Source organism: Pseudopipra pipra, chromosome 26 (assembly GCF_036250125.1).
Source record: "Pseudopipra pipra isolate bDixPip1 chromosome 26, bDixPip1.hap1, whole genome shotgun sequence".
NCBI lineage: Eukaryota > Metazoa > Chordata > Aves > Passeriformes > Pipridae > Pseudopipra > Pseudopipra pipra.
Genome location: NC_087574.1, coordinates 2182834 through 2195782, shown reverse-complemented (window position 1 = coordinate 2195782; position 12949 = coordinate 2182834). Strand labels below are relative to the sequence as shown.

Genomic DNA, 12949 nt, shown 5'->3' with positions numbered 1-12949 from the left:
GTTCCCCTTCAGCCTGTGACTCTCCAGTCTGAGCTCAGTTCTCACTCCATCTCTGTGCTCTTCTATGTCATTGTCAGGATGGTTTAGCAGCAGTTGGTGGATCTGCTCTGCTCACTTTGCAGCTGGGCCTTTAGTAGGGCAGTCTCCTGGTGAAAAATAAGTCTGCTAATCCCTAATTCCCTCAGTTTGTCTGGGCTGTCTCTGTCCTTCCTGTTGGAATTCAGCTGCACGGACTCAGCAGAAAGCAGGATGGACTGGTGGGTGGATGGGCTGAGTGATGGATTTGAAGCTGAGATTTAGATTGGATATTAGTAAGAAATCCCTCCCTGTGAGGGTGGGGAGGCCCTGGCACAGGTTGCCCAGAGCAGCCCTGGCTGCCCCATCCCTGGAAGTGTCCAAGGCCAGGTTGGACGGGGCTTGGAGCAATTTGGGCTAGTGGAAGGTGTCCCTTTTGTTCCTTGTCTGTTTAAATCAGGATATTTATCTAGCCTGAGTGTATTTTCGACATGGGGATGTGCAGATGGAAGGATTGTATCCCACCTGACTTTGTCCCTACATGGAATCACAGAATTACAGGAGGATTTGGGTTGGAAGAGACCCTAAAAACCATCCAGTTTTATCCCCTTGCCCTGGGCAGGGACACCTTCCACCAGCCCAGGTTGCTCCAAGCCCTGTCCAACCTGGCCTTGGACACTTCCAGGGATCCAGGGGCAGGCACAGCTTCTCTGGGCACCCTGTGCCAGGGCCTCCCCACCCTCCCAGGGAAGAATTTTTCCTAATATCCAATCTAGACCTACTCTCTGTCAGTTTGAAGCCATTCCCCTTTGTCCTGTCACTCCATGTTCTTATAAAAAGTCCCTCTTTTCTTTTAGACTCCCTTTAGGTAGTTCAGGCTTAGAAAGAAAGGAATGGGTTTCCCTCTGCCCCAGAGCTGAGGTCTCAGATCCCCAGTGGTCACTGCAGACTCTGTGTGTTGTGCATGGTTGCTCCTTTCTAATGCTAGACAGGCAAATAATCATTTTCACAGAATATTTGCATAGCTATTAGAGGTGAGGCATATACAGAGCTGATCCCAAGAGCTGATGATCCACATGAGGAGAACACACACGACATACATGTTGCTGACAGCACCTCCCAGTGCAGGGTGTGACTGAACAGGCTCTGAAAAGGCTCAGTTCTAAATATAGAGCCCCCACTACGCTCGGTGCTGTTTTGGAAAGTGTGGCTGAGCCATCATTATGTTCCCCTCCTCCCCCTCTGCCGCAGGGTGTCAGAGGATGAAGTGTACGTTACTGTGTTTCTCTTCCTTGGGTTATTTTTGGTCTAAATCCAGTGGGCTTTTCTGGGGTAGGATGTGTCCTGATTTTAAGGTGAGGAGCGGGTTTGCTGCTGCTGGTGCTGCCATGTCGCTTTGGGGAACTAAATGGGTGGAAGGTGGTTTGTTGGTTGTTTTTTTTTTCATACTTAATCTCAGTTTCTGTGTAATCTGAGCAAGAGAATGAGATGTATTTAACAGGCAGAGGTGCTTTGTAGTTTTTGTAGAGGCAGTCAAGGCAGGTGGCACTTGGAATGTGCTCTCAGCAGCGTTTGATTCTAAAAACTTACTTCTGAAAACAATGGGGCAGCCACAGCTTCTCTGGGCAACCTGGGCCAGGGCCTCCCCACCCTCCCAGGGAAGAATTTCTTTCCAGTGTCCCATCTAATCCTGCCCTCTGGCAGTTTGAAGCCATTCCCCCTTGTCCTGTCCCTCCAGGCCCTTGGAAACAGTCTCTCTCCATGTTTCTTGTAGCCCCTTTGGGCACTGGAAGGATATAAAATACATATAAACTGATCTCTAAATTGGTCCTGGCTGTGTCATCAGCACTGCATCTGTCCTGGAAATGGAATTCTGTCCAGACTTGACTCTTAGAACAGCAATGATGTTAGCAGTGGAAATCCTTAAAATTTGGAGGTGTAGCCCATCCACCAGCAGAGTTGGTTATTTGCAGGTGTACCTATTAAATATTGAATCAATGGGGCAGCCACAGCTTCTCTGGGCAACCTGGGCCAGGGCCTCCCCACCCTCACAGGGGAGAATTTCTTCCCAGTGTCCCATCTAACCCTGCCCTCTGGCAGTTTGAAGCCATTCCCCCTTGTCCTGTCCCTGTGCTGTGCAAGTCCCCCTCCAGCCTTCTCTTGGATATTCCCGGTGTTGCTGATGCAGGATTAAGATCTGGCCTTGCTGTGCCATCCAGCTGCAACAAGTAGTAAAATTTCCACCAAACATAAGGTCAGCATCGATAAAAATAGAGCAGGCCCTTTACACAGGGAAATATTGCAGAGAGAAGGACTCAAATTCCTCAAGCTGTTCTGAAAATGGTCTTTGGGAGGGCTGTGGGCAGAGGATGCTGTCGCCTGTTTTGGTGGGAATTTGTCCCTGTCTGTGTTGGCACTGCAGCCAAAAGGTCCAGCAGGAATATGGATAACGTGTCTTGCTCTAAATTCATGGGTTTCACTTGCAGTTCGAAGCAACCAACTCCTCCTATTCAAGGTATTTCTATTATCTGATTTGAAACTCGTAATAACCCGGGGACTTTTTTGTATTTCTTTCATTTTTAGCCGAGTGCACTCGGTACAGTTACAACTAAACCAGGGCAGAGGCTCAGGAGGAGCAGATTTTTCTAAGAACTTGGTGATTGCTGCTCCTTCCCTTCTCTGCAGCTGGGGCAGCCTCAGGACTGAACCTCATTCCCCACGTGGTGGTTCTGCTGCAGGGGCTGCTTTCGGCTCCGAAACGGGTTAATCCCAGCACAAGACTTTCTGGTTGGATTTTGGAGGAAACATCTGGACATTGCAGTGACTCCCCTGCCCCACATGCCAGGCTGGTTCAAAATTGCTGCAGAAGGAGGGGGAGAGGTGGGCAAAGGGAATTATTGTGTGATTAATTTCTTAATTGCCAAACATCCAGCTGTGGCGAAGGCTTTGTGCAGCAGCTCTGGGTCTGTCAGCACGTCCTGCTGGTGCTTTGTTTCTGCACCATGTCTGGGGTTTCCTCCTTTCTGGGCAGCCTTAATATTTATGCACTGGAACTGGGATGCTTAGGGTGTATTTTCATGATATTAAGGCTTTAATTGTGGGGAGTGGAGCCGTGGATTTATCCATGCCTTACCATCCTTGTGTTCCTTTCTGCCCTGGAGTGCAGCAGTAAAGATTAAGTGTGTTTTGATGACAGTCGATATTATTTCCTGGCTTCTTTATTTGCTTGGTCCTTCCATCAGATGCAGAAATCAACTTTGCTGGTGCCTGTCCTTTGCAGCACCTTGTGCCAGGTGCTGTTGGCTCTGTCACTCCTCTCCAAGCAGTTACTCTTAAACCCCAGCGATGGTGGTTGTGAAACCTGCCACTGAGGTTTGATTGTGGTGTTCAGGTGGATTTTGGGGCCTATGACAGAGGGGGGTTTTTTATAGAGGAGGGAGGACAGATGGATTTTTTCAATGAGGAGGGAGGGCAGATGGTTTGGTTTTCTCCAAGTCTTGGAAAAGTGGGTCTGGCAATTGTGGCCAGGTAGGACTGGAGCTGCTGCTTCAGCTGAGCGTGGAATAAAATCTTAACACTTGCATGGGCAGGACTTCAGTCATTGGGCACCAAAAGTTGTTTGAAAATTGTTCTGCAGAGACATGGCCCTTCCAGCATGTCTGGAGTTCATTGGTGATGATTAGCAGTGCTGAGGTGGTGTCAGTTGTGCCATCCAGGAGGGAGCTCGTCATCTCTCCATCCGTTCTGCTTGGATTTTTGTGGCCTGGACCATTAAAACCGCGCTCCAAATAACCCCCCCGTGCCCTCTCTGTTTCCCCAGGAGGCGAAGGGCAGAGTGGAGATGGGCAGCAGACCGGGCAGCCATCGTCAGCCGCTGGAATTGGCTCCAAGCCCACGTCTCGGACCTGGAATACCGGATCCGGCAGCAGACGGACATCTACAAGCAGATCAGAGCCAATAAGGTGAGACCAGGGTGCCTTTGGATACCTGTGCTTCTGCTTTGCCTCCCAGTGGCTCTCTCCTGGTGCAGTGGAGAGTGTGGATGTGGAGTCTGATGCTTTTTCCCCCCCTGCATCTCTCCCAAAGCAGCTGTGACTAATTGTGATGCAGTTTGGCTCGGGCTGAGTGTAATTCCTGTCCCTGGTTCAACGTGATAACACGGAGGGAGCAGTACCTTGCTTTAAAGTCAGTCTCTGGTGCTGAACAGAGCTGTTGCTGTTGCATGTGTGATGCTGTTCCCCATCCCTCAAGCCTTTCTCTTTTTTATTTGGCTTTTTTTTTCCTTTTAAAACCTTCCCATTCTTTCTTTTTGGGAGTAGCTAAAGATGGGCTTAAGGAACAACTTAACTGGGGAAGGGAGGGGACTGTAGAGGAAGTTAGTTCAGATGCTATCACACAGCACAGGCTTAAAATTGAGTCTGAATCATGAAAAAAGGCCATTTTTGGATGCTGACCTTTCTCTGTGGAAGGAGTTATTTTTTTTCAGACTTGCTCTCAGATGGTGGGAGAGTGGAGGGGAGCAGAGAAGGGATGAGGGGAAGGAATTGTTACTGAGGCTTGTTCAGGCATGCACATCTAAATGTCAGGCCTTGGAGGGAGGAATGTCTGGAGTTTGTGGCAAGAAGGCTCATGGTATTGCATCAACTTAGAGATCCTCAGGAATTCAGCCTGGCAAATGCTTTTCCCAAGATGTGTGGTGCTCTGGGGGTGGTGGGGAGAGGCTTCCAGGGGGTAGAGAGCACAGGCAGGGGAGGGAGCCTGGACTTTGATGCAGCTGTGCAGAAAAACAGGCTCATTGAGTGAGTGAGGGCTCTGAATGAGGAGGTGGAAGAGCACGGCTTGTGAGCAGAATCCATTACTGAGATTAGGCCAAAAGGCTGCTGGGAACTGGCTCTATGTCAAATCAATGATTCCTCACAAAGAGTCATCTTTCTTCTGTCTTAAAGCCCATTTTGCAACATGATTTTTAAGTACAAAATATCCGAACATTAATGTGCTAAAAGTTAAGTAATGGAGGAAATGAGAAAACTCATGAAGGTTCAGGGTTTTCACTGGGTGATGACAACGTGACAGGCTCATGGAATGGCCTGGTAATGGCTGCAAGCATCCCATGTGTTTTTATCTGAGGTTGCAGTCTCCAGGTCTGAAAGGACAGGCGAGACATCCAGCGGAGGTTTTGGCAAACAGGATGTCACTCCTTTGATTTGTTCAAACAAAACCTCAACTCTGATAACCCAATACGTGAATTTAAGACAAAACACATCCCTTCAGGTGCAGGGGAGGTCAGATGTTCAGGGTTTTGGGTAGTGGCTGTTCTGCCTGAACAAGAGAAAACAAGAACCACGAGTATCACACCCCCCATCTCTGACAGGGCTTGTTGGAGACACCTCCTGCACTCAGCTGCCATCGAGCTCTTGTACAACATCCTCTGTTTTCATCAATGAAAAACCCAGAGTGAGATTCAGAAAAGAGCTTGGGACAAGTGTAGGAAACTAGAAAAACAACCCCGTGTTTCACTAACATGGGCCTGTTGGAATGGATTTGGCTTCAGACTGTACAAGGAAAAACAATTAAAGAATTTGGAAACACCTTGTTTTTTCTATCAACATAACTGCAGCTTACTTGGCCATAAGGAGGTTAAAATGTTACTGCTGCAAGAATTCAAAGTTCTGCAAGTTCTGAAATTCGAAGAAACTCTATTTCAGACTTTTTTTTTTTTTTTAGGTTAATTACTTTTAGATGTTAGAGTTTGCAGCCCAGTGTACCCTTCAAGAAAAACACATTGCTGCGTCAGATCAAAGCAAGGGAAGGACCAGGCAGTCAAAAATAACCTCCTGTTTTGAGGGTGTGCTGCTGCCTGGGTGTCTCAGCAGGAATTGTGTTCCAGGCACGTTGGGATCGGCTCAGCCGGAGCCTGGTGAGATGGGGAGGAGAACAACAAACCAGGGAACACGTGCTCAGGGTTGGTTGTAGGATCCTGTTTTCAGGCACTCAGAAGCAGCAGGCTGTTGTGCCTTTGGATTGGAAGGGTGTGTGCAGTTGATTGGAAGGTCTGGGTGTCAGTGAAGGCAGTCAGGAGGGTTTGTTTCTGTTCACAAACCTGCGTTTTTGGGCCGTGGTGTGGAGCTGGTCCCCCCTCACACCCAGCCTTTGCACCTCCCTGCTGTGTGGGTGGCAGATGCTCCGTGTTTGGAGAGGAGCAAACAGCATTTTTCCTCTCTTTCTCTGCCTCTCACAAGCTTCACTCTTTGATGGACTAAGAGGTATTTTAAGATGAAGGGCTCCTGCAGGAATTCTGTGCAGTGGCAGAGTTGGTTGACTGAAACCCCTTAAAAGCAGGGTTGGTTTGCACATCTCTGCAGACCTGGGCCCCACATGTTCCCAGACCATCCCAGATGGGTTCACTGTGTTCCCCCAGAGGATTTGGGATGCTCTGTGAGCCTCCTGTCCCCTGGGGGAGGGCTGTGCTCTGCTCTGCTCGAGCTGCTGAGTCAAGAGAACCTCGTGATGGGAAGGGTGGGGTGGGAGCGAGGAGGAGCCTCTTGCTGGAAGAATTTGAAGCTCTCACATGAGTTTCCTGTGTCTGCAGTGGTTGTGTTGGGCTTAGGGTGAGATAAGAGATGCTGCTGTCCCTCAGTGGGGCTGTTCAGGATGCTCAGTCCCTTCCTGGTGTGTTTTAATGTGTGTCAGTCCTTTTCTTCACCCTCTAGTCCCTGGGCAGAAGCTGCTGCTGATCCCAGGACTCTGAGACATCCAAAATCTACCTCAATATCTGTCTGTCTGAGATCTGTATGATTGACTTCTCAGTACCATAATTAGTGATGAAAATGGGAGTAAAGAAGCAGCAAAGTCATTATAAACATTGTAGGGGAACCTTCCTTTTTTCTTTGTTTTGAAGAATGCTGATGGAAAGTGGTTTTGGGACCTTGGAATAATTCAGATGCACTTTCCTTTCCTGAAAGGAAATTTGATGTTGCCCTTCTAATTCCCCTCTATTATTCAAAATGTGTGTAAATAATGGAGATTTAAAACTCTTAGAAGCAAAGCAGGGAAGGCTGTATTAAGCTTTGCCTCTGCTTCAGAGTCACCACTAAAGGGATGTGCTTCCAAACAAATACCCACAGCATGTAAAATGAATCACTGCTCCTTCCTGGGGCATGGAAGAGCTCCCTTCATCCTCTTCCTCCTCACAAGTCCTTGGTGGCAGTTTCTGTTCCTGATGCCCAGGCCCAAATGCTTTCTGGGGTGTCAAAGGGAAGCAGTTTCCTTGGTTCCAATTTTGCACTCAGTCCCAGTTTCTCCCTTTTTTGGAGCTGGCTGAGCTCTCTGCTGCAGCAGGGCCTAGGGTGGCTCTAGAAGCTGTGGTGAAATGTTGCTTTCAGGGAGGATCTTTCAGGAGCAGAGGAAAATCCCAGCAGTGTTGGAGATTAGACTTCCAGCCTCTCTCATCCCCTAAATGTCCTTCTGGGACGTCAGAAGATTCTAGAAAACCATCATCATGTTTATTCCAGGCTCTGGCTGCTTCCTCATTGCTGGTCAGAGGCCACCTACAGTTGTATTTAGTTTATGAACTGTTTTAAAATGAAGTGTCCCTGAACTGTGGGCTCCAAGGATCCTTGTGGAACACCACGGGTGTGCTGCACAGCACGTTGTGTCGAGGCAAAAGATCAGCATTGGAGTCATAAAACCCCAAACTGGTTTGGGTTGGAAGGGACCTTAAAGATCATCCAGTTCCAACCCTCTGCCACAGAATTACAGCTGTGCCACTGGCCATGTGAGATCTGACTTTGTGACTTTGAGGGAAGCCTTGGAGCTCTCTCCTCTCTCCAGATGACGTGTCCAGGTTCCCTTCCAGGCTCACTTTCTTGTGACACACCGTTCAACCTCCAGAATTGTTTCCAGATGACTAATCTGCCTGTTCTCGATCTGAGCAGCCCTTTCACAGTTCTCTGTTTGACCAAATGCAAACTTGTTGGGGCTTGTCTTTGTCATGGCCTGTAGGTTCTACCAACTCCCTAATCCCTTGTGCATTTTGCCCTGCTTTGTTATAATATAGCTCAGAATATGCATCATTACAATGATTTTCTTTCACTTTGTGTTTTTCAAAGGGCAAAGCAGTCCTGCCTTAAGATTAAACTTCACTTAGAGTGAAACATGAACAGGACAACATCTGTTAAGCCTGATATAACAGTGCTCTGCCACTGTGCTTTGTCCCACTGGTTCAGAGCAATGCCTTGTTTATCAGTGCTTTTCTTGCCTTGCTGAATTTTGTGAACATCATTTCTTTGGGGGGGGGGAGGGGATGCCTGCTCAGAGTAATGAGTCTGACTGTAGATTTTTGGCACCCACTCAAAATTGTTTGCTTGGCTGAGGTGGTGAGTTCCACTTTGTACGATGAAAGCAGTCGCTTCCTGCTCTGTGCTCCAGCAGAACGTTCCCTTTGGCTTGGCTGGCATGTGGCTCCCCGGAGTTCCTGCGGGAGGAGGGGAGGGAGCGCTGGGAAGCGGGACACAAGCGGTGCTTCAGCAGTTTTGCCTGAGAGGGAGCTGAACATGCCCCATTAATGGGCTGAAGGCACGTGATCTGGCTCCAGCCACTGTCCTCCCCTCCCTGAGTTCAGCTGCGATGTCAGGAAAATCCAGGCAGCGGGGACTGGCTTTGGCATCACATCTGAAAATCGCGGCGTCGGAGTTTTGGCGGAGGGGGGATGAGGGACGAGGGATGTGCAGTTTCCCTGTGGAGACCGAAGGCCCCGCAGTTAATTCCTGTTCCCTTCCCTCTCTTCCAGGGGCTGATAGTTCTCGGTGAAGCGTCACCCCCTGATCCTGCAGCAGATGATTCGTCCCGTCCCGTTAGAGCCGAAGTGAAGCTGGAGCCTGGGGCTGACCGGCTGGTAAGTGCCAGCAGCGGGACTGACCGAGTCCAGATGCTTCACCTGCACAAAGTTTGGGAAGGGAAGGGTCATCCCTAAAGCTGTGGGGGAGAGGGATGCTCCAGCGGTGGGACTGTCCTCCTGGAGCAGCTCCTCTCCCTGAGTCCACGTGGGAATCGCTGCTGTCGCTCTGCAGCTCGCCCCTTCCCACGTTATCTTGGTGTTAATAAGCAATAGGATTTAAACACCTTTTAGAACGGAGTTCCTGGGGGCACCTTTGTAATATGCATTAGCATTTTGTGAAGCTTTGAAATCCCAACTAATCCTTTCCCTCCAGCAAAAAAAGTACCTCAAACTGGGAGCACCATGATTAGCAAAGACTGCTAAAGATGTGGCTATTAATATCTGCCTGAGCGTTCCCCCTTGGAAAGGGCACTAATGATTGCAGTGAGATGCACTGGAAACTATGCAGAGTGCCAGGTATTTATTATTTAATGCAGAAATGTAGGGCACAGACTAAAGGCTTGCTCAGCCTGCCTGTGATTACTTTTGATCCTGTGGGACACGTCGACGTATGAAAATGGAGGATTTGGAAGTTGTCGTGTAGTACGAAGAGAAGGGTGGTCCCTGCGTGGCTCAAACTTCTGCTGCCAAGCTGCAGCATTCCTGCTTTTCTGTCCCAAGCTGCAGCATTCCTGCTTTTCTGTCCCAAGCTGCAGCATTCCTGCTTTTCTGTCCCAAGCTGCAGCATTCCTGCTTTTCTGTCCCAAGCTGCAGCATCCCTGCTTTTCTGTCCCAAGCTGCAGCATTCCTGCTTTTCTGTCCCAAGCTGCAGGATTCCTACTTTTCTATCCTAATGCCACGTCTGGGGAGAAACAGAGCATCACTGCGGTGGGAGTGCTGGAGGTTCATGTTCAGTGTAGTTGACACAGGTAAAAAAACTTAACTAGAAGGGACCATAAAACTGTACTTGGAGTTTTTTCCTCTGTCCCTGGTAAGACTTTGTCCAGGATTTCCTGGTGCTGAGTGATAACATGAAATACAGTGAAATTTGTTATTAACCCCGGGCTGCAGAGGGGTTATGACAGGTGATTGGAATAAAACCCCTCCTTGCTCGACACTGGCTTTCAGGTGTGTGTTTGGGGTTTAAGTCTTTAATTAGCAGATTAGCTGAGCCCAAAACTGCCGGGGAGTTTGGTACAGAGGGCAGGTTTTGCTCACGACTGAAGCAGTGGATGGTGGTTGTGATGGGAACAGAGCTGGGAGCAGGGACAGGGACGGAGGAGCCGTGACTGAGTCACGAGCATTACGCAGTGTCTGGGTTGGAACAGTGGGGTCTGTTTTGTGTGCTCCCCCCTCTCCTTTTCATGCTTTAACCCAAAAAGCACTTGGAGAGTAATAAACGAGCCCAGTGACAGCGAGCTCCGACTCGCCTCGGAAGCAGCTCCTGCACTGATGGATTGGCTGTTGTTTGGGAGCTAATCTGGAATGGCAGGCTGATAACGGAGAAAAATGAGCAAATTTATCAGTGATAGGAAGAATATTTTCTTCCTTGTCTGTTTAAATCAGGATGTTTATCTGATGTGAGTGTATTTTCAACCTGGGAAGCTGCAGGTGGAAGGGCTGTGTCCCACCTGACTTTGTCCCTACATGGAATCATGGAATCACAGGATGGTTTGGGTTGGAAGGGACCATAAAGACCATCCAGTTCCACCCCGTGCCATGGGCAGGGACACCTTCCACCAGCCCAGGTTGCTCCAAGCCCCATCCAGCCTGGCCCTGGACACTTCCAGGGATCCAGGGGCAGCCACAGCTTCTCTGGGCAACCTGTGCCAGGGCCTCCCCACCCTCACAGGGAAGCATTTTTCCTAAAACCTGCTCTAAATCTGCCCTCCTTCAGCTTAAGGCCAAGTAGCATTAATACATAGTAAAGGCATTTTCCATCCGCTTACAAAATCATCACATTGTCCTTTTTTAGACTGTCTTAGGCAATCTTGGAATGTTTGGAACAGAAGGTGTAGATTCCTGGTGAATGGAAAAGAAGCTGCTCGCTTCTCTTTTGCTGCTCACAGCCACCTCCCTGTTGCTGTGTTTACTCATTTCCTGCTTTTTCCCTTTTCTCATCCCTTTCACTCGGGTCTGAGCTCTCCAGTCAGACTTTTATTACTGCAGGGCTCGCTCTGGCAGGTCTGGAGGTACCAATGACACAAATCACAGACACTGAGAGCAGTGAAAAACAACATTTTCAGTGTAACACAGGCTGCAGGTTCCCACCTGGCACGTTCTTATGGCTACTCCTGCAGCCCTGCATCCCATCTTGGAGCCTGCTCCTGGAAAAGGTGTTTTATTCCCTTTCCACGGGGACACACACGGCATTCCACACTCTCAGCTCCTCTGCGGTGGTGCTGGAGGTGTCAGCCACCAGAATCCTGCCTGGAGGGTTCCTGCTTAATTAGAGCAGCTCGTTAGGGCGGGGTGTTGAGTCAGAGCCTTGATCTGCTCGAGCCAGAGATTAGCCCCTTTCCCGGGCGTTTGGACACTTACTGGAATGGTATCTCTAGGGCCTCTCCTGGAGAGGTGCTTATCATTCTGGCACTCTCCAGGCTGTGAGAATTAGGGGCTTTCCCCTCCCCCCCCAAACTGGCAGAGTTAGAGACCCATCTGCAAGGTGGAATAAGGGGAGGAATCCATCCTGTCTCATCCCCAGCTCCCTTTGGATCTCAGCCTCTCCTGAGTGCCTCCCTTGGCCCGATGCGTGTCCTTGGGCATCGGCTTCCTACGTGGGCTGTGGCTGATAATCCCTGGGAGGAACTAATCCTGTCGCCAGTGGAGGGAAGGGCTTTGCAAATAAGGCCTGGGAATATCTGTTGGGAACTGGAAGCTCAGTAGGTGAATAAATATTTTTGCCTGAAGATGGAAATAACACGAAGCCCTGAAGACATAACTTGGCTGTTGAGATTGATTCCTTGCTTGGATTGCTCGTCTGGCGAGGGGGTGCACTCAAAATAGTCAGTTAGGGGGTTGTATCTATTAATAGGATAAGGTCTGACCCTGCCTGGTTTTGTTTGGGATTTTTTGGGAATACGGGGAACATTCCTGGTGTTGGCTCATGACTCCCTGCCCACACACAGCTGCTTTCCTGCCCTGAGGGCCCCTGGTAGTCTGCTGGTTTCATGTGCAACGAGCAGATGTGCTACAGCTCAATGTTTGACGCCCCTCCAAGAGTCCTGTGAATCCTCAAGACCTGGAGTTCCAGCCCCAAAACACAGAGAAGAGCTCAGTCAGGAGCATGGATGTGATGCTGAACGCTGCTCTGGATCCCAGCCTCGGTGCCCAGCCAGCCCTGGAGGATGGCATGGAGTTGGGCAGTGCATCCAGGGGGAGCTGCTGTGGGACTCTGAGTGCAGGAGGTGTTGGCTCTCGGGGGCCACGTTGGTGCACACCCATCTCGAGGTGATAAGCTGAGCCTGGGCTGCTCCTGATAAATACACGTTGGATTGATGCTTCCCAGCTCCTCCACGGGAAGCAGCCAGGTCACCCTCTATCCCTGTCTTTAACCACTGAGCCGGAGCCAGCTCTTGGAGAAGAAGTTCCTCCTTTAAGACCCTTTGTGGAGAAGCAAATAAATACCCGATTTCAAAAGAGCTTGTGAGTCATGTGTCCCCGCCCTGCTGAACCGGGGCTGCCTCTGGCGGAGCCGTCACGTGAAGGCTCAGCCGTGCCAAGCCTCTGGAAAGCAGAGGGAAAGTGTTCAGCTGCTGCCCTGCCCTCACCTCCCCGGGGTACCAGGTTTACCTGTGTCTCAGGTGGGATCTGATCTTGCTCAGCCCAGGTGGCGGATGAGCCGGTCGGTCCCATCCCGTCGGATTCCGTCTCTGCTCCCCCGTGGAAGAAACGTCTTTTTCAGCAGAAGTGTAGAAACCCCAGCAGAGTTCCTCAAACAGGCCCAGGCAGAAGTTGTCTGTGTTGTTGGAAATGGCCCTTCCCTGGGTGACTCAGGTCTCTGCTCTTCTGGAAACCGTTAATCCAGCGCTGCCCTGGCCTGGTTTAGTTGCTCGTTGA

General features: G+C 49.9%; 1 protein-coding gene across 3 annotated transcripts in view; it reads left to right on the top strand.

Annotated features, from left to right (window-relative positions):
* KANSL1 (KAT8 regulatory NSL complex subunit 1) overlaps positions 1–12949 on the top strand; it is a 100488-nt gene that overhangs the window by 69873 nt on the left and 17666 nt on the right. For all 3 annotated transcript variants that reach the window (XM_064636787.1, XM_064636790.1, XM_064636789.1), the window contains exons 3-4: positions 3836–3977; positions 8804–8908. In XM_064636787.1, the coding sequence (XP_064492857.1) occupies positions 3836–3977; positions 8804–8908 (247 nt within the window). The remainder of the gene's footprint in view (positions 1–3835; positions 3978–8803; positions 8909–12949) is intronic.